Genomic DNA, 20,010 nt, shown 5'->3' with positions numbered 1-20,010 from the left:
GTTTGTTTAACAGACAGTTTTCAAGTGCACATGGAACGGTCATCAAAATAGACCATATACTAGCAAGACTTAATAAATTTAAAATAGTTAGAACTGCGCACAGTATGTTCTGTGACCACAAAAGAATTAAATTAGAAGTCAATGACAAAATATGTCTAGAAAATCTCCAGTGATTTGGCAATTAAACAGTTCACTTATATGAAGTTCTGGAGTAAACAAAACTGATCTGTGCTACTAGAAACCAGAAACAGTGTTTGCCCCAGGGTGAGGGGGGGATTGCTTGCAAAGGGGGATAGGGAAACTTGGGGGTAATGGAAATGTTTTGTATCTTGTTTGGATGGTGATTAATTAAATGGATATATACATTGTCAAATTCATCAAACCAAACACTTAAGACCAGTGTGTTTAATTATGTATATTGTACCTCAACTTTTTGAAAAAAGCTTTGAGGTTAATTCTGGTCCTGGGTCCTCTCAGCCTGGCTCAGCCATGCTGAGGGGTGCTGCATCAGCTTGTGTCCTGTCAGAAAGCAGGATATTAAGTTTTGTCTTTCTCCTTGCAGCATTAGTGACCAGAAGGATGCCAGAGACCGAATGGTTCAAGTTGTGAAATGGTACCTCTCAGCCTTTCATGCAGGAAGGAAAGGATCAGTTGCCAAAAAGCCATACAACCCCATTTTGGGCGAGATCTTTCAGTGTCACTGGACATTACCAAATGATACTGAAGAGAATGTGGTGAGTTCCGCACTGACATGTTTTTTGTTTGCTTGTTTTTTGTCTTTTTTGAGGAAGATTAGCCCTGAGCTAACATCTGCCGCCAATCCTCCTCTTTTTACTGAGGAAGACTGGCCCTGAGCTAATGTCCATGCCCATCTTCCTCTACTTTATATGTGGGATGCCTACCACAGCATGGCTTGACAAGCGGTGCCATGTTCGCACCCGGTATCTGAACTGGCGAACCCCAGGCTGCCGAAGTGGAACGTGCGAACTTAACCACTGCACCACCGGGCCAGCTCCCGCACTGACGTTTTTAATTATCTTAAGTTGTGTACTAATATAAGATTTCATTTTATTTGGAGCTAGATAATGATAAAGGCAGTGATTAGAAGATGCTCATCACCCATAGAAAAACAGTGTTGTTGGATCAGCATATTTTGCATATGGTGAGCAAGGGGGAAGAGTGGCATGAGATGAGGATAGAGATTTAGAAATCAGATCATGCAAGGCCTTGATGATAATTTTATGGCTTATCAGGATCTCATTTTTGTTTGGAAAAGATCATTATAATGATTTTGTGAAAAATCAATTAGAGAGGGACAGAAATAGAAGCAAGGAAACCATCGGGGAGGCTTTGGTGTTATTCCAGGAGAGACAGGGTTCATTCGAGCTGTATTTTGGAGGGAGAACTGACAGGTGGATTAGGGGAGGTCAGGGAAAGGGGGCAGTCGGAGATGAGTCCTTGCATGTGGGCTTTAGCAGTTGGTTGGTGCCATTTACTAAAAGGAAAAGATTGGATTTGGGGAGAGAGAAATCAAGAGCTCTAATCTGAAATATAAAGTATGAGGGGTCCACATATAAGCGGAGCCATCAAGCAGGGAGTTAGTCTGGAGTTCAAGGGCGAGGTCTAGGGTGCAGATGGGCCTGTCAGAGATTTCAATATATTTAGGCAGCATTTAAAGCTCTGGGAGTAGATGAAATCATCTAAGAGTAGGTAACCCAGACCTGAGCCCTAGGGCTCCAGTATTTAGAGGTTGGTTTGAGGAAGACAGCCAGCAAGGAAGACACACAAAAATGTTAAAAGGCCTCTAGGGGTGAACCAGAAAAACCCCAAGCCCACAGTGCCTGGTATGTAATAGTCTCTCAGTAAACGTCACTCTCCCTATCTTCCCCTTTCCGAGAACAAGTTACCTGTAGCACCTTACTGAAGACAGGCAGTGTGTGTCTGTTCTTAGTGCCAGCTCTGTGCCAGGCCTGGGCCTGAGTTAGGCACATGATCCTTGCCTTCAAGAATGTCTTAGTCAGGGAGACAGAAAGCAGTAATTCCGGTAGTGTAATTAAATGCCATAATAAAAGTATGTATAAGGTGCTTTAGGTGTGTGGAGAGGGAGCAATTAACTACCTCGGGAGGCAGAGACTCTAGTCATTAGATTCTCTGGAGTGTCATTTGTGTTTCCACATCAAAAGAAAATGATGCTATATTTGCTTGCAGGAGCTGGTTGCAGAAGGACCGGTGCCCTGGGTTTCCAAAAACAGTGTAACCTTCGTGGCTGAACAGGTCTCCCATCATCCACCTAGTAAGTTACAGAGCTTCTCTCTAATACACACTTTCAGACTGTTCTGTCTAAAGAGGCTTGTTAAAAGCTCCATAGCTGAGGTCACAATATTGTCAGTTTTGTGGCTGCCTGTATCTTCCCAACCCTATGAGAGGATTTGTTCCTCATACTTGTTTGTATAAGTTGCAAAGATTCACTTAGCTTCACTGATTATGTATGAAAGGAAGGTATTTGGGAAACCAACTTTTAACGCTTCAAAGACATCTTACATATAACGAGCTGTGCTGTAGAGACCTCAGCAACTTTGAGAGAGTTTATACAAATGGGATGCAGTTTCTGCACAGTATATTCCTGGCATGGTGGAGAGAATGTGTATCCTCAACATCGTCTCATTTGCTCAGTGCACTGTTCAAACTGGAAATACTGGATGGGTCCAGGTTGAGGTTGGGGCTGGGGCAGGAACATGCTTACTGACCAGAACAGAAACACTTTTTGATTTTAAGACTCCGGGATTGGCCCTCAGTCTCATGATTCAGGGAAGTTCCTGCCCACATGGCCCTGAGGCGTTGCTTGCCTTGGGGGAAACAGGATGTAAGAAGCAGTTAAGTACTCCTGGCACTAATAGAAAACAATTTCTGTTTAGTTTCAGCCTTTTACGCTGAGTGTTTTAACAAGAAGATACAATTCAATGCTCATATCTGGACCAAATCAAAATTCCTTGGGATGTCAATAGGGGTGCACAACATAGGGCAGGGTAAGTCGTGGCATCGGGCGGACTACAATGGTAATAGGATGTTATGCCCTTCTCATGTGTGCTGGACACTTGACAAGTAAGAGGAAATGGCCCCAGAAAGCCAGACTGGATGTCCTTGTTTGCATGTAAGCATGTGTATTGGGGGTGAGAGCAGGGGTCGGGTGTAAGATTTTTTCCTAAATTAACTAGAGTATCCTGGAGTATCCATCAACCAGACAACACAGCCTTATTGCCAGTTGACACTACTCATCAGAGATTCTGTCCCTTCTTTCCACAGGCTGTGTCTCGTGTCTAGACCATGACGAACATTACATTCTCACATTCCCCAATGGTTATGGAAGGCAAGTAGAGCTGTATTCATTTCTTCTGATGAGCAAGCAGTAGACCCTGCTGTTGCTTAAGCAACGCCCCTTCTCTCTTTCCTCTGAACTGTCAGCCTTACCTGAGAATGTTTGGTTTTGCAGGTCTATCCTCACCGTGCCGTGGGTGGAACTAGGCGGAGAGTGCAATATCAATTGTTCCAAAACTGGCTATAGTGCAAATATCGTCTTCCACACTAAACCTTTCTATGGGGGCAAGAAGCACAGGATAACTGCTGAGATCTTGTAGGTATTTTGTTTTTCTACATCAGTGCTCTTCGGCTTCTTTGAAATACTTTCCCTTTTGTCTTGAACTATAACTTCTGTTAGGAATGGACCATTTTAATGGTTCTGTCTTTGAAAACTTGTTTCTCATCTTGTGTGACGTCTCTTCCTAAAATCCCATATCAGAAGGAGACCTAAAGTGTGGGGTCAGAACAATCAGAGGTCATTGGTGGGATTTCCTTCCTAGGAACCTGACTTGCAAATGGGGAGCTGAAAGAGGTCTTCCTAGATTGCCTCGCTCATCCAGATTGTGGATTCCTGGCTCATTATCGCCATTTCGGACCATGAGCTAGTCCTTACAATAGACCCTCTGGCTCCCAGTGAAGTGTCTCCAAGTCCTCGGTCCATTTTTCTGCGCCTTTGCTGGAGAAAAACAGTAACCATCACATTCTGGCTTGGTTCTGTTTGACACTCTAGGGTCAGATGAAGACAGCTCTGCTGTCTGGGTAACACTCAGTTGGGTGGGGTTCAGAGCCTGCCTGGAAGAGGAAAATCTGCAGGACTTTCTCTGCCCTCAAAGGCCTTTTTTGGAACAGTGTTGCAGATAAAAGACCCACGGCTGCTTAAGCAGTTTTCCAGGGAGATAATTAAATTTGGATGACAGAATCAGCATCCAAAAAAATCTTGAGCAGGAGGGGGACCCTGAACCCAAGATGAAATTTACTAAGGATCAGTGTAAAATCCAACAAATTATTGCAGTCAGAAAATATGGGCAGAGCTTAGGGAGCAGCACAAGTTACCACTGTAATGCAGCTGCTCCGCCAGCCAGGCAGGTGGTGGAATAGGACGTCCAGAACAAAGACACGGGTGGGAGTTCCTCCGAGGTAACCAGCGCCAGCAGGAGCTGCTCCCTCAGCGCACTCTCCCGCCAGTCGTCGCCATAGATAGTAGAAAGGCTGCCCTCGGCATTGGGGGCTGAAAGAGGCCTTGGTGGGCTCTTCAAATTAGGGATTTGAGCATCAGCTGAAAGGTTGTACTAGCTGAGTGGTTCTTAAGCATTTTGGTCTCTGGACTCCTTTACACTTAAAAATTTTGATTATGTCAATTATATCCATCAATATTTCTCATTAGGAATTAGAACAAGATTTTAAAATATTTATAAATTCATGTACAAATGACAATAATAGCATTTTTACAAAAAAGAAAAAACTTTTCCAAAATTCTTCTTTAAAAAATTTGTGAGAAGAGTGGCATTGTATGTTTTCTGAATTTTGTAAATCTCTAATATAATTAATAGAAGACAGCTGGATTCTCCTATCTACTTCTTGCAGTCAGCCTGTTGCTGCATATCACAAAACCTCTGGGAAACACTACACTTGTGGGAAAATTACAGTGAAAAAGGCAAATAATGCCTTGGTTATGAAAGTAGTTTTGACCTAAGAGGGTCTTGGGAACCTGCAGGGGCCCCCAGACCACACTTTGAGAACCACTGCACAGTGACCTTCTAAACCTGGGATTCTCCCATTTTTCTTTCCCTTGGTGCCCCCACCCCCAGTCCCTAAATCATAGAGGAAACAAGTTCCAGTCCAGTGAGAACAGCATTCCTCGCCCTACCCTGTGTATTTTTCTCTTTCTGACTTCTTTTAGCCTCCATCTTTGCTCAAGCCTTGCCCTTCCTAAGCTGTTGTTTGCTGTGATGCTTATCTTCCCTATCTCCATACCTGCCATACGTATCACTGTCATGTCCAAGTAGAGGCTTGTCGGGGCTTTTGATGACAGGATCCTTGCTCAGGAAAAGAAATCAAACCATTTGACCCAGAGGTCCCTGTGAGCCCAGGGATGAAAGCCTGGTCTGTAGCATTATATCCTTAAGCAACACCTTCCCTGACCCACATGCAGGAGTCTTGCCCTTCGTCTCCAGGGCTCCCATAAACTCACGACAGCACTTACCACCAGAATCTCAATGGCCATGTCTCTCGCCACTAGGCTGTGAGCAGCCTGAGGGCAGGGACTGTCCCTTGTTTGTTGTGGCCCCAGTCCAGGGCTCTCTTGCTCATCTCATACCCCCTGTCCATGGGCATCTCTAGTTCATTAGCATCTCATTTAGGGCCCTCATTCTTACAGCTGGCTCTGGGAAATCCAGTTCTATTAAGCTGCCTTTACCAAAGTCTTCATAGTTGTTCTTTTGTGTTCTGCTCTATGTAGGTAGGCCCCACCTACCAGATTCTTAGAGTAATTTTCAACTTGAGACTAACACATATGCTTCCTTTTCTATTTAGTTCTCCAAATGACAAGAAGTCTTTTTGCTCAATTGAAGGGGAATGGAATGGTGTAATGTATGCAAAATATGCAACTGGGGTAAGAACCTGTATTTTGCCACTTGTTTTAAGCTATATTGAATTGTAGCCTGTCCCTTACTCTAGCTTCCTTCATCTGGAAATTTCACCGCTCAGGCCAGCTCTAATGCTGTCTTCAGGTCAGCCCTTTCCTTCCCCCCCGTCTTCCCCGGCAGTACAGATAGTACAATAATCTCTACTTCCCTCTCCTCTCAGAATACTCAAAAATAACACATGTAAAAAAATGCCTGGCACATAGCATCCAATAAATGTTAGCTATATCATTAGAATGTATGGTGAGTATGTTTGTAAAATGAAGCACTAAACTCATTTGTGTGTGTTTGTATACACAGTTTGATTTTGTATAAGAAATGTATTAACTGCCCGGCACTAGGGATACAGAAAAAAGTCACATAGTCCTTGCCCTCAAGGAACTCGCAAACAGCACCTAATTAAGGTAGGAGGAAGGTGGTGTGGGATGAACAGGAGGAGCCAATGAACTGGATTTGGGATTTGGAGAATTTGAAATGTAGAAAGCACTTCAGCCTACTTAACACTAGGATTAGTTGTTTATGGGTCTAGCCGTCCAAGAGAGAACAGCCCAAGCATGTAGCACATAGCTGTACTGAAAACATCTGTTGAACTGCACCTCTGCCAAGACTGAAGACACCACTGTATTTTAGGCTGAAGTAGCATATGAAACTCCTCATCTACATATCTTCATATGTGGGATTTGATTATTAAATCTGTTAAAGTTTTCTGGGAAGAGTTGACTTTTCCTTCTAGAACAGTTTGAACAGTAAAACATCTACCTGTCTTTTCTGTTTTCTAGGAAAATGCAGTTTTTATAGATACCAAGAAGTTGCCTATAATCAAGAAGAAAGTGAGGAAGTTGGAAGATCAGAATGAGTATGAATCCCGCTGGTAAGAAAATGACATACCTAGAGCTACCGGGGCAATGCTCCTGCTATTAGCTAGGCATAGGCGCAGGGCTGGAGTGTGGAGATAGTACCGCAGAGTATGACAGACCACAGACTAAGTGTGAAGCCTGGGGTCCTTCATATGGAGCTCTGCCACTTACTAGGGTTGTAACCAGGACTGTAAGCTAGCCTCTCTTTGCCTTCTTTTTTGAAGTGTGAACTACCTCAGAGTTTTTGTGAGGAGTAAATGAGATCAACATCCAAGCATATATATGATGCTTGGGAAATAACAAGTACCCAGGGTATGTTGGCTCATCACCATCTTTGTGGTTTATAAGAGAAGGTAGTCAGGTCCCAGGTGAGAGGTGTGCAGTAAAACACCTTCAGGTCTTTTTTTAAATTTCATCCCTAAGTATTTCAATATGTATCTCTAAAGTGACTTTAAAACACCCACAAACACTAAACTACAGTATCATCAGGCTTTAAAAAAAAATCACTTCCTTAATATCATCAAATATCTAATTGTATTCACTTTTCCAGTAGTCTCAAATGTCATAATTTTTTCCCTTCCCATTTGCTTGATAAAAGGGGTTTCTTTTAGTAGTATGAGGAATCCTGCACTGAAGTTCTTTATTTAGCATATCAGGAGATTTCTGAAGTGAAGGAAGGGCACCTTACGAATCATCGCCCTGCTTGTTTTCTCTAACTTGTTAAGGCTGCTTGGCTGGATTGCCTGCTTGTAGTTATGTAAGTGGAAATCTATAGAAATTGATGCCCTGCTTCTCCCCCCAAGGGGATCTTACGCATGGCCACTTTTCTAGTCCCGAGGAGCCTTCACTTGTAAAGTGACACATGTCGACCAGACTTGTCTAGTTGTCATCTTCCAGGCCTTGAGAGGAAGCCAAATCTCCTCTCCCTTAAGCCTCTCCAACTCACCTCTTGACCCTTATTCTCTCTGTTCAGATTTTCTCTCCAGGATCTCAGTGTTAAATCCAAGGGAGTTTTTCTGAAATGGAACTTGTCAGCTCCTCCGATGTAACTCTTTTAGTTTATAGTGAAGGACACTGAAGCCCTAGAGAGGTGAACTGACACACCCGAAGCTGCGTGGCTAGTTAGACAGGGAGCCGGAAGTAGAATCCCAGGTCTCAGTTCTCATTTCTCCTGTTGTCCTTACCATACATCCAGCTTTCTGTCCAGCCTTTATTTCCCCCTTTGACAACTAGCAGTGGAATCTCTAGGTCCCTTTCTCCATTCTTTACTTCAGCGCCCTGTTGCCGGTTAAATGAGATTTAGTCTGTGAACTTCAGCACTTAAAAGCCATTTGACTTGACTGTAATTATGCTATATTCAGGGTGGCTCTAGATTTTCACTCTTAAGATTACTAACTCCTGTGTCCATCTAGTACTTAGCACCTTGAGGTTTTTTTTATAGCCTCTGGAAGGATGTTACTTTCAACTTAAAAATCAGAGACATTGATGCAGCAACTGAAGCCAAGCATAGACTTGAAGAAAGACAGAGAGCAGAGGCCCGAGAAAGGAAGGAGAAGGAAATTCAATGGGAGACAAGGGTAAGCTTGCTTTCGGGAGCCTGCCCCGACCTCGGAGCTGCTCCTCCTGTGCCCTGAGCTGCAACTCATTAGTTCCTTCAATGAATGTTGAAGCGAAGTCCAAACACTGCTTTAAAGAAGCATGGTGACGAACAAGATGAGCGCTGGTCCCTGCCTGGAGCTCATTTCAGTGTAACGGGGGGAGAAGATATAACAACAAGTATGATATTATACAACTACAAAGCAAGTGTGTAACTGAATTCTCCCCTTTCTCTTACAGTTATTTCATGAAGATGGAGAATGTTGGGTTTATGATGAGCCGTTACTGAAACGCCTTGGTGCTGCCAAGCATTAGATTGGGAAATGTGCAGTTTGCACCTGATGACCAGGGCAGGAGGCATAATTAAGCAACAATCTTCCTTTGGGAGAACTCACTCACTCCCTTCTTATTGCAGTGGTTCCTATCTCAGGGATACTGGACTTTCTGATGCAGATGAACAATTAAAGCAAGAAAAGCTTCCCTTTTTTCCTCTTCTTTGGCAGTTATAATTTTGACTTCAGTCCTGAGAAAAACTTCAGGTTTTGAAAACAAGATGTCTGCTCCTTTTCCAAATCCCACGCTTTGAAAAGTATTTGTAAATCCCAGTCTCAAACTCTGCACTCTAGTACTGCTGTTCAGATATACATCTGTTTCCCAGTTCATATAATCTTGGGTTCTATATATATATATATATATACACACACAACATACACATATATATACATATATAATATACCTGATGCCAGATTTTTCATACATACTCCATCTACTGTAAATATTGGTTCCTCTGAGTTGTTTTAGAAAATTAGCGCAATGTATTAAAATCAAGTCTTAGGAAATTTCATGGCCTCACCTACAGTAACTTTTATTTTGGAATTGAACTATTATTAAATTGTATCTAACTCTGGACTACAGTGTAATTATACTCAGTGCTTCTTAAGGCTTCATAAAGTAATTTTTCCAACCTTTTTTTTAATGTGTTTCTTTTATTATCTTTATGGTTAAACTTGGAGTCACTTATTTGGCAACCTTGAACACAGGAGCTCGCTAGCTCGTCACGAGGACTCTCGTGAATAAGGGAGGAGCCATCCTCCCCTCTCCCCGTCTGTATGCTGTTCTGACTTCAGCGCCTACCACCCTCTCCTCCAGAGTCTTCACTGAGCTCTCACAGAGCACACGTAGGGCTCCCACCATTTTATCCAAAAATACTTTATTGCCTTAGAGGATTTGGGAAGAGTGTTTTAGATCCCCACCCCACCCTGAAACAAAACATCATAAAAAGAATGCCACAGCAGCAAATGGCTCATTTTGAAGGGCAATACAGAACTATCTTTATTTAAAAATACACTTAAAAAACAACAGGTATTAGTATTAGCACCTAGCATTTAGGTACTAAGACACTGGTTACATAGGGCCTCTCGAGTCTGTCATACAGAACTGGATTCTCAGTCTGAGAGAGGCCAGGCCAGGCTTCTCAGACTGCTCCTGTAAGCTTTTCAGTCACACACGGCCCACCCTGCTAATTTCCCTCTGCCAGCTGCTATAGTAACCCTTGGTTTGTTAGTCACAACAAAGGGGGGGGGAGGGGGTGTAAATAAAATTCTATGATACCAGTGCAAAAATTCAATGGAAGCCCTAAGACAGTAGTGGTATAACTTCATAAAATATACACACATTTTTAAATACACAATTTCAGGCCAATGAGACTGCAGTTTATTTGACTATTTTATGGTAGGGGAGAAGGTTAAGCGTCGATGTGAAAGCCCTGATATCAGTAATGGGGACGGTACAGTCTGCCAGCAGAGGAGAGGTTGGCAGGTAGGTTAGCTGCATCACTTCACAAGAAGAGTTGGAATCCTCACCGGAAGGGTTCCCATCCTCTTCCAGCTCATACTTCCCAAATCCAACGACCTGAAAGAGGCCAAAGACTTGAGGTGAGCAATATGCTGACCAGATTTGGGGCAAAGACCTATTAGGATCTCTGATCCTAACCCAAACTCAGTGAATGGTAACTGGGCTAAATGACAGTTCTGCAAAGGACAGAGCTGCAGCGTGGTTAACCATACTCACATGGACGCCGAGCATTTTACACCCTGGTCCTCTGTGAGCCTTGAACCAGTTGACTAGGTCTGACTTGGAGAATGACTTCAGTGCTTCAATCTTACAGCGAGAAGGGAAGATAGGAAAGAAAGAAGGCTATAAAAGACTAGCAATACATTTTCTGTGACGATAGATAGTTCTTGAACGTTAACCCTAACCAGACCTCCTGGGTTCTGCTTATTAGCGCCTGAGCACATCATTTTATTCTTCCACGTCTCAGCTTGCCCCCAACCTTCCAGAGAAGGATGAAAATGAGCCTCTGTGACACACCTTCATGTTTTCATAGTAATGACTGACCCTGGGAGGCAAGTAAGACAGTGCAGATGCTGTAATTACAGCTGAGTACTATACACTGAGCCAAAAACCTATCATCACCATCGCGTCACCTCGCAGGTACATGGGAACTGTATACTCTGGCTTGAGAAAAAGACAGTGACTATTGAAACAGGTGAAGAGAATTTTCTCTGTCCTGTTTCTAGTAGGAAAACTGGGTGCCTGAAGCGCTGCGCTGAAACCTCCTGTTAAATATGCCTTGTGTCTCAACGCCCTTTGCTAATTTACTGCATGTGGTTGTATTATCAAAGAGAGTGCTGGATTGCAGGACCCAGAGCTATTTTTCATGGGTTTTATTACTTTGGGCTAGAAGTTGTCAAAAGACCTACACCTGGAATCATTAAATCTGGAGGACGAACTCCGTGTTCAAGAAGATCAGAAGTTCTCAATTTCCTTTAAATAGCAGAACCCTTTGTTAACAAATTTTGTAGTGAACTGCAATATATAATACAAAAATGGACCTGCTCTGATTGAAATTGGTGGTCGTGGGAGGGTAGGGATGAGTATCCTACTCACTTGGCCACCTAAGGTGCCAGACTGGAAAGAAGACTTGATTAATCAAGGCAAGAACTGGGCAAGTAAACAACCAAGCCTGGACGAGTGTCCTAGCTTTCTCTTCTACACAATACCGATCTGCTTGGAATTGTGACTCCTATAAAATGAGGAGTCCCTGTCAGGGCTGTCTTACTCTGAAAACTGTTACTACCTCATGGGCGAGGCGGTCAAAGAGATACTGCTGTGTCACCACTTCGTTCCAGTTCCTATCCACCTCCTCCCCAAGGTGGGTGTCCTCGCACTCCTTCAGCTTGATCAGAGCTGTGACCTGTTACCACCAAAACGAGAGACCTTCAGCATGGTATCACACCAGTTCCCCCAAAACACACTTGGCCCTGTCCAGCCTGGTTTGTCATGGACCTGCTATGGTCCCTTCACTTGGGACCTGCCAGCATGATGGGGAGGGATGAAGTTAGGAAGACATTATGGTCAGGTTAAGGTGGGGCTACAAAGCTCAAAAACTGGCCAGCACTGGTGTCTGGTTGTCTTGAGGGCTTCTGTGGGCCAAGGAACAAAAGGCCAGGCCAGCAGAGTCAGTCACCTGGGTGTTGAATGCGTCCTCAGTGAGGTTCTCAATCTTCTCCTCAAAGTTAGAAAGAAACTCTTCTATCTTCTTATCAACAACTTCAGAACTAAAACAAAACACCTTTAATTAAAAGTTGTCAGAGACCTGGTCTCAAGGAGTAAGCAAAGGAGGGAATTAGGGCTAAGGCATATTTCCAGGAAAGAGGCTGAAGTTTTCTTCCCAGACCTCAATCATCTGCCCTAAGCTGAAGGCGGGAAGAGAATGGGGAGGAATCCTGCTCCCCCATCTCCATGTCAGTTTCCCGGTACCCTCAGTACCGAAGCAGTGACAGCCATGCTTGACCATTCCAAAGCTGAGAACCACCAAGGCCCTGTACCTCGGTTCCAGCAGGAATGCCAGGTCAGGCACATTTGCCTTTCTGTCCTCAGGTCTGCCTGAAGAGAGAAACATTGGCAAGCCTGCACAGTGACCCCAGGACTTGAGTCAAACCCCATGGACCACTAGAACCATTCAACAGTCCCGGATCAGGCCATCTGTGAACCACCCTCCATCCCTCAGCCCCGCAGCTGTGACTAAATGCAGCAAACCGTATTTGGTCAGAGTTACCTGAGGTTTAAGAACACACCTGTAGCCCCTACTCTCAACACCAAGAATAACAATAGTTGGGCCCATCTACTCACTTGTATTTGGTTGCCTGAGTCCCCACAGTGACAGAGAATCCGAGAATCCCAGACGTGTTCCTACATGTAGGGTAGACATGGTACCTACAGCCAGAGTGAAAAGTTCTGTGAGCTCAGGTGGTCACCTGGGCCCTGCCCTCAGAGGCACTAGAGATGAGTGGGAAGGGTTTCTGCACATCCTTACTGGACCTGGAGGTCCTGAAAGAGGATCCATAAATGTGAATGCATCTATTTCACTCTCAGGATAGGGTGGCCACCCACTCCTGAATTGAGGACCATAGGCTAGCCTTTTCTCTCTACTAATCTTGAAACTTAACCAAACTGAAAACCTGATCATAGTCCAAGATGCAAATTCCAGAAGTTCTGACCAGTAGGTATGAGTCTAAGGCATGGAAGGACCAAAGAGCTCTGAGAGGCTGCTCAATCAGAATATCAGATAAACCTCAGCCTGTAAAGTAAGCCCCAGACCCTTATTTGAGCTCAGTGCTCTTGCCAGCAGACTTACCCAAGGGTCTGCTTGGTTCGAAGGAAGTCAAAACAAGGCTCTTCCATATGCATCTGTAATTCAACATACTACCCATCAGCCCAACTCCTCCCAACAAAAAAAAACCTCCATTTCTTCCCCCAAAAGTGTTCCATACACCCCCGAAGTCCAGCCTCCCTTACTGTTGTCTTCCTAAATCGCCCAGGTGCCCTGTCCTTGCTCATCTAAACAACCATCTCACCTACCAATCACAGGTCTCTGACCACTCCCAAGTCCCTAGCCCCAGGCAGAAAGGCCAGGCCTCAGAGTGGGTCAGGGGCTCCTGAACACCTTGACTCTCCTTTATACAACTTACCACAAGCAGCTCCATAAGAGTGTATTCTCTCAGACTCCTGGTACCTGACTGAAAGGAGAAGTTGGTGAGACCAACTGAAAATCCAATAGCTTATGGGGTTTTTGAGTAATCTAGCTATTCTAGGCAACCATTTATTCAGGTATCCACCCCACTTTTCTCTTGCCCCGAGAGAGCTGATCATACCCTCTATTGCCATACTTTCAGCAATTTTGATTACACATCCCAGTAGACTGAAGGTCTGTGAGGACAGGAGTCATGCGCGATCATTTGTATTCTCAGCCCTAGCAGGAGTCCAGCAATCCCTGACCTGCCAGCTGCTGCCCAAAGGACCCAGAGGACACAATCTAAAATCAAGTACTAGAAGTTCAAGGTCCTGAGGAGGAGAGCAGGAAGTGTTGGGGATTAACGAAGGGTAACTGGACCTATTCCTCAGACGGAAAGGATATGAATAGGAGCTTCTGCAGCCACACACAGGGACCCAAACCAGCTGATAAAAAAAATGCCTAGGAGGCACACAGCACACTTGGAGACCACATCTGGGCTGTCCTGGAGACTGGCACAATTATGCAGTGAGAATGGAAGAGGGCAGGAGGCCAGCAAACAAGGATGTTGCCAGTACATCCCCCAGTCAGGTTCCTGCGGGCTCCTCGGACACAGTCTCATTCCTATTCCTTCCCATCTCACCAAAGGAAGAGGCTATAAAGCCTGTGTGCCCTGTGAGCCTTGGTTAGTCAGCAAAGAGATTTCCTGTTTGCCTCTCAATGGACGGCAACAAAACCAGTCAAAACCGGGTATCAATTTCCTGTTCAAGAGGTTCCGTGTGAGGAGGGAGGGAAGTGATTCCCTGAAGGAAGCAGTTTGTAGTAGAAGCCAGGGCTAAGAGGTGATGGATTGAAAGCACGACACGGTCTCACAATATGAAACCCTGTCTAAAACTGGAGAATTACTACTTCCTCTGGGTTCTGAGCAGTCAGAAGCGCTGGAAATGTGGGCAGGGCTAAGCAGGGCCAGGCCGTATCACTTATGAAGTCTGGGGCCTGGTAGTCATTTCAACCTCAAATAAGCTAAGAACCTGGAAGAAAACCCAGGTAGCTATAGCCAGAGGGAGTCAGGATCTACAGACAAGCTGGGCCTCCAGGGAAAGGCTCAGGCCCAGGGCCAAAAACACATTGAAGGACAAAGTGACAGTAAGGCCATGCAGCCCTGCCCAAAGCCCAGACCAGGGGTCTTCACAGGGCCTGACAGAGAAGGTGCTTCCTCATGTAGGGAAGCCAGGACCACAGCAGTAGCTAGCCATAGGAGCCCCAGAGTTTAGGAAGTCTGAGATCAGTCTAGACAGGCAGAGGTTCCCGTAATTCCACAAGTGAGCGGGACTAACCACTGGCTAAAGTGGGCCATGGGCCAATGGAGATCGTTGGAAAGCTCTTCCTTATTTTAAGCCTATCCCACCTCTCCAGAAAGGTGTGGAAAGAACACAGGATCTGAGGACAGAAGGAAAAAATTCAAGCCCCAGATGGTATGACCTCAGGCAAGGAAAGACTCTGGCTGTGTTTACTTTTGGCTCTTTTTCAGAACTGTCCTTTTAGCAAATGTCCTCCTGCTGCTTGGGGGTGTCGGGGGAACGTGTAGGAATTTCCAGCCACACTTCAGTCTCTGTCCCTCTAGACAAGTGGTTAGGTGTTTAATGAAGCACTGTGATTGAAAAAGGATCCATTTCACTGACAGGAGCAATTTTTAAATGTAGTTACTTCAAGAGGACAAATGACCCCAAGCATAAAATCACAGAGGTAACTTCCAAAGGGCCTTGAAGGCTATAGTCACGACTCCCACGTACCCTGGACCTTCCAGCAGGCTTTAAGTGCCCAAGGTACGTAGCCATGAGGATGGCTGTGTGCAAAGCGGCCAACTGACCTGGTAGTACACAGTGACTTCAGAGTTGGCATCACCCTTGTTCAGAGCTCTCACTTTGCATAGGTGGTGGCCACTGGGCAGCTCTACCACCTGGAACTGCACAGGCATCTCCTGCTCCAGAGGCATGAAGTTCAGCTTGCTGCAAAGGAATCAGTGTGGGTCACTGAGGCAGTGCCTTTATCCTCTTACCCCGACCCTAAAAGCTGAAGAAAAGGCCAGGCCTTCCACAGTTCCTGCTAAACTGCTTTGTTTACATAACCAGCCTCAAGAAAACCCACCACAGGAAGCATCTCCAGTGTGGATTTACTAACAACTGAGTTGTGCCCTGCAGCTGGTAAGAACACATAACTCTCACAGAGAAAACTCACACCAATACTCACTCAACAACATATTTCAGGAAATCCATAGATTCCTAGGAGGCAAAAGAGAAGACAATAACTACATCAGGCTCTCTTGACATTAATTTCACCCAGAACCAATTACTACCAATATTCTAATTGCTTGAGAAGCCCTGGATAGCATTAGGAAAGCAGATAGAGCCTGTCACCCACTGGGCTCATTATTCACTGATTTGATATTGATTTTGTTGAATACGAAGGGGCTCTCAACTGAACAGCTCTTCTTCTGCTCTCCCTTGGCACTCTGTTTACCCATACACTGTGACTCTTTCCCCACTGGATCAAACATAATGGTTCAGTTCATCCCACTAGGCTGTGCCCTCTACGACAACTGCAACTCTGTTTTAGAAAGCCGGGTCTATTAATAGAGAGCCTGGCATAGTGTGAGCAATAGAATAAGACTGAATACTAAGTGAACGCATCCTCTCCCCTCTAAGATTTCTGTTTCCTTACCTATAAAATGAGGGAGAAGTGGAGGGGTGAGTTCATCTCTAAAGTGGTTTCTACCTGGGGCAATTCAAGGTACTAAGTCCTCTGGACCAAAAGGACCCCTGCCTGGTATTCCCACTGTGCTCAGAGAAGCAGGCAGCTATCCCTGCTCTTCTCTATGTGGCTTGAGGCTTTTCAACTGCTTTCTGTGGGCAGGACAGAAACCAACGCTGGTTTCGGGGTTGGAGGCTACAGACAGAGAGGAAGGAGGAGGACAGCAGCTAGTCTCAAGAGTGACCATTTACATATTCCATCAAAGGGCCAGTCCTGAGAAACTGGAAGGCCATGGAGGAAGACGGTCAACAGCCAAACAGTTTAGCGAAAGTCCCAAACAAGCACTCATGGCTGGAAGAGGCCTCAGTTGTTACAAGGTCCCACAGACATATCCTATTCAATATAGGTCAGGACAAAGTCTTCACATGCCCCCAAAGCTACTATTGTCCCTACTCCTCCACCAACCTCCTGGTTTAAGCGAGAAAGCCGGGCAGCGCCCTAGACCCCCCCCCTCCCGCTCCCCCTCCATCCAGTCAGTCACCGAGCTCTGGCCATCGCCTACCTCATTATTTCTTAAGTGCCTCTTTTTCATTTATTTTGCCTGACCTCAGGCTTCATCAGTTTTCACTTGAACTTTTTTTTCTTTTATGGTAAAAACACAAAGTTTACCATCCTAACCATTTTTAAGTGTGCAGTTCCACAGTGTTAAGTATATTCACATTGTTGTGAAATGGAACTGCAGACCTTTTCCATCCTGCAAAACTGAAAACTCCATACCCACAAAACAACATCTCTCCTTTCTTCCCTCTCCCCAAGCCCTGGTAACCACCATTCTACTCTCTGTTTTTATTACTTTGACTACTCTAGATACCTCATATAAGTGGAATCATACTTCATGTCAACTTTTATAACAGCCTCATAACTGGTCTCTCTGGAGGTTTCTTAACAACAAAATCTTCTTTTAAAGAAGATTCTCCATTTACTACAGGATAAAGCCCAAGCTCCTTAGCTTAACACACTAGCTTGACACACAAATTTGACATCCAAGTTCCGCCTAAGTATGTGTGTGTGTGTGTGTGTGTGTGTGTGTGTGGGTCTGTGTGTGTGTAGACATCCCTCACCACTCCCCAGCTCCAACTTTAATCTCTAAATTAAACTTAGCTTCTACACACAATCTTCAACAAATGTAACCAACAACCATATATATTTACCAAACCTATTTCACTCAAAGTCCTGTCCATTACCAGCAGTCTCCTTCAGAAGGAAGTCTGGCCCAGCATCAGAGGGACCAGGTTCCCTTCTAAACAAACTATGACAATGCTGGCCTGCCAAAACTTCCGAGCTTCCAAGAACTAATGCAATTCCAGAGCCCATAGCAGCATTCAGACCCAGCCAACAGCAACAGAGCACGTCACACTTACTGTACTTGTGACATTTCCTTGTACCAGGCCCTCAACAAAGAGCTGGGATTTGAACTCTTTGACGAAGCTCAGCAGAGACTCAAGGGAAAGGCCATCCATCAAAGCCCGGTATTTGTCAATCATAGACCAACGAGCATATTCCAGGATTAAAAGCCGCACATCTCTATACAAAGGGCAGAAAAAAACAAAGTTTTGTTGTAAACAATGAATCTTGAGGGCTGGCCCGGTGGCGCAGCGGTTAAGTGAGCATGTTCCGCTTCGGTGGCCTGGGGTTCGCCAGTTCGGATCCCAGGTGCGGACATGGCAACACTTGGCAAGCCATGCTGTGGCAGGGGTCCCACATATAAAGTAGAGGAAGATGGGCACGGATGTTAGCTCAGGGCCAGTCTTCCTCAGAAACAAGAGGAGGATTGGCAGATGTTAGCTCAGGGCTAATCTTCCTCAAAAAAAGAATCTTGAGGGTAAAGGAAGATTTGGTTAAGTTTCTATACATGGTATGTTTCTAAAAAGAGACAATTTCTATCACAATGTAAGAGAGGGGAATAAGGTCATAATCACCAAGAAGCACTGGAAATCGCACATACAAACTTATACAGAGATTTGTTCACTGGTGCAACTCACTCAACTGTCTCAGCTGCAAAATACAGTATTCCCATAAGGAAAGCTGCTCGATGAGTCACGCACCAATTTGAAATTCTTACTATTTTCATTTGAAATCTCTCAAGTATTTTATCAATTACTGGCGGCCACCGTTATGGATAGCTATTACTGCAGTGACAATATAGAACAGGTGGTGGCTCTAGGCCAGAATCTGACTAACCCCCATCCATCGCCCCCTCCCCCCTTCCCCACACTGTTATCTGAACTTAGCAAGTTACCTAACATCTGTCACTTGATTCCTTCATTTGTAACACAAGGGAAATCATGGCTACCATTATAGGGTTTTGGTGAGAATTAAAGAAATAAACACATATAAAGTTCTTAGATCTCACACACAACGAATATTCAATAAATAGGTGTTATTATTATTACTATACCACATTTTAATAAAGTAGTATTCACTAGTTACTGGACACACAGGGCTATTTTCACCATATCAATAGCTCTAGACGACTCTCCTTTCCAACTTGTATTTGGTTATTAGTTTTTATAACATTTTGTGATCAGATTATTGGTTATACATGTCTGACTCTTAACTGCTCCTTCCCCTGCTTTCAAATTTTGGTCATTCATGGACTCATTATAACTTTGTCAAAAGCAGGCCTCTATACAAGGTTATGCTGTTTACCATTTATAGACGCCCCAGCAAGGAGGTCAAGTAGGGGCTAGCAAGCCATATGCACAAAGGGCTGTGTGTGCTCAGAGGGGACTTTTTTCTCCCTCCCACAAAGGTTCCACCTGGTACACCAAAGGTACACCAAGGAGGAACTATTTTGTGATTCACACAAAGGTACCCTATAGACTACCGTTAGCCCCGGACCACAGAACAGGCTCTGATGAAAGGCTCAAAGGAACTGTCTACTAGCAGAGGGTTTAAGCCTTAGTATGTCCAGACTGTCCAGACCGTCCAGAAGCCTTTTTGCTCTCTTCTGGAACCCTGACTGAATTCTGGATAGTTGCAGTTGCCAGATAAGTGGTGTGTTTAGCAATTTAACTCAGATACTTATCACGATAGGCAACACACTAACATCACCAGTAAGCAACTCTGAGCTACAACAAAGCCAGCACTTCTTCAACTCTTATTGACTTACAAACTTAGGGGAAAACATCCTGTTTCACACCTCTAATTAAGCATAGTAGGCTGCTTTCAGCTCTACTCACAGACGGCTACTTAAGCTGGGCTTAGAAATCCTGTAGCCCTATGAACTAGGTTCCTAAACCACAGCACGATTCTAACATGTCTGAAAACTAGTGCTGAAATGATCGGCTCGTTCACCACACCTGACCTCTAGGAAGGCAAATACTTCTAGGCCTTCAAAATACAAGCTGACCCCACGTATACCCACTTGGCGAGGGTCTCAGGCTTGATGAGGATGTTAAAGTAGGTCTTCTTCAACTGCTCAGTTATCATCGTAAAGACAGCGGGTGTGGAACTGAACTCCGCTAAGTAGTCAATAATGAGCTGAAACAGCAGCTAAAAAGAAAAAAGAGAAGCACCCTAAGTGGAGAAGCACGGAAATGCACTGTTTTAGGGGGATAATGTTTCCCATTGGTTTAATCAGGGATGCAGCAGAGTAGGAGGCATTGTGGGGACATAAGAGAAACACTGACGACTCAAAGATTTTCAGGGGTTAAAATTCTCAATAATTGTC

General features: G+C 44.6%; 2 protein-coding genes across 9 annotated transcripts in view; one reads left to right on the top strand and one right to left on the bottom strand.

Moving 5' to 3' along the window:
- OSBPL9 (oxysterol binding protein like 9) overlaps nt 1-9,421 on the top strand; it is a 161,004-nt gene extending 151,583 nt beyond the window's left edge. For all 5 annotated transcript variants that reach the window (XM_046661005.1, XM_046661004.1, XM_046661003.1 and 2 more), the window contains 9 exons: nt 563-734; nt 2,209-2,293; nt 2,916-3,026; nt 3,304-3,367; nt 3,491-3,631; nt 5,890-5,968; nt 6,779-6,870; nt 8,298-8,433; nt 8,693-9,421. In XM_046661005.1, the coding sequence (XP_046516961.1) occupies nt 563-734; nt 2,209-2,293; nt 2,916-3,026; nt 3,304-3,367; nt 3,491-3,631; nt 5,890-5,968; nt 6,779-6,870; nt 8,298-8,433; nt 8,693-8,767 (955 nt within the window). In that variant the 3' untranslated portion in view covers nt 8,768-9,421. The remainder of the gene's footprint in view (nt 1-562; nt 735-2,208; nt 2,294-2,915; nt 3,027-3,303; nt 3,368-3,490; nt 3,632-5,889; nt 5,969-6,778; nt 6,871-8,297; nt 8,434-8,692) is intronic.
- A 334-nt stretch (nt 9,422-9,755) lies between these two features.
- Nucleotides 9,756-20,010, bottom strand: part of NRDC (nardilysin convertase) — a 95,678-nt gene continuing 85,423 nt past the window's right edge. For 3 of the 4 annotated variants that reach the window (XM_046661102.1, XM_046661103.1, XM_046661104.1), the window contains 11 exons: nt 19,705-19,832; nt 17,699-17,861; nt 15,777-15,808; nt 15,397-15,535; nt 13,486-13,533; nt 13,152-13,204; nt 12,647-12,730; nt 11,982-12,072; nt 11,592-11,708; nt 10,523-10,612; nt 9,756-10,363 (listed from right to left, as the gene is read on the bottom strand). In XM_046661102.1, the coding sequence (XP_046517058.1) occupies nt 10,166-10,363; nt 10,523-10,612; nt 11,592-11,708; nt 11,982-12,072; nt 12,647-12,730; nt 13,152-13,204; nt 13,486-13,533; nt 15,397-15,535; nt 15,777-15,808; nt 17,699-17,861; nt 19,705-19,832 (1,143 nt within the window). In that variant the 3' untranslated portion in view covers nt 9,756-10,165. Of the gene's footprint in view, nt 10,364-10,522; nt 10,613-11,591; nt 11,709-11,981; nt 12,073-12,646; nt 12,731-13,151; nt 13,205-13,485; nt 13,534-15,396; nt 15,536-15,776; nt 15,809-17,698; nt 17,862-19,704; nt 19,833-20,010 lie in introns of those variants that run through there. The other variant, XR_006888604.1, reaches the window with a different exon arrangement.

This window comes from Equus quagga, chromosome 5, assembly GCF_021613505.1.
Source record: "Equus quagga isolate Etosha38 chromosome 5, UCLA_HA_Equagga_1.0, whole genome shotgun sequence".
NCBI classification, from domain to species: domain Eukaryota; kingdom Metazoa; phylum Chordata; class Mammalia; order Perissodactyla; family Equidae; genus Equus; species Equus quagga.
The sequence above is the reverse complement of the archived record's forward strand: the minus strand, read 5'-3'. Positions and strand labels throughout refer to the sequence as shown.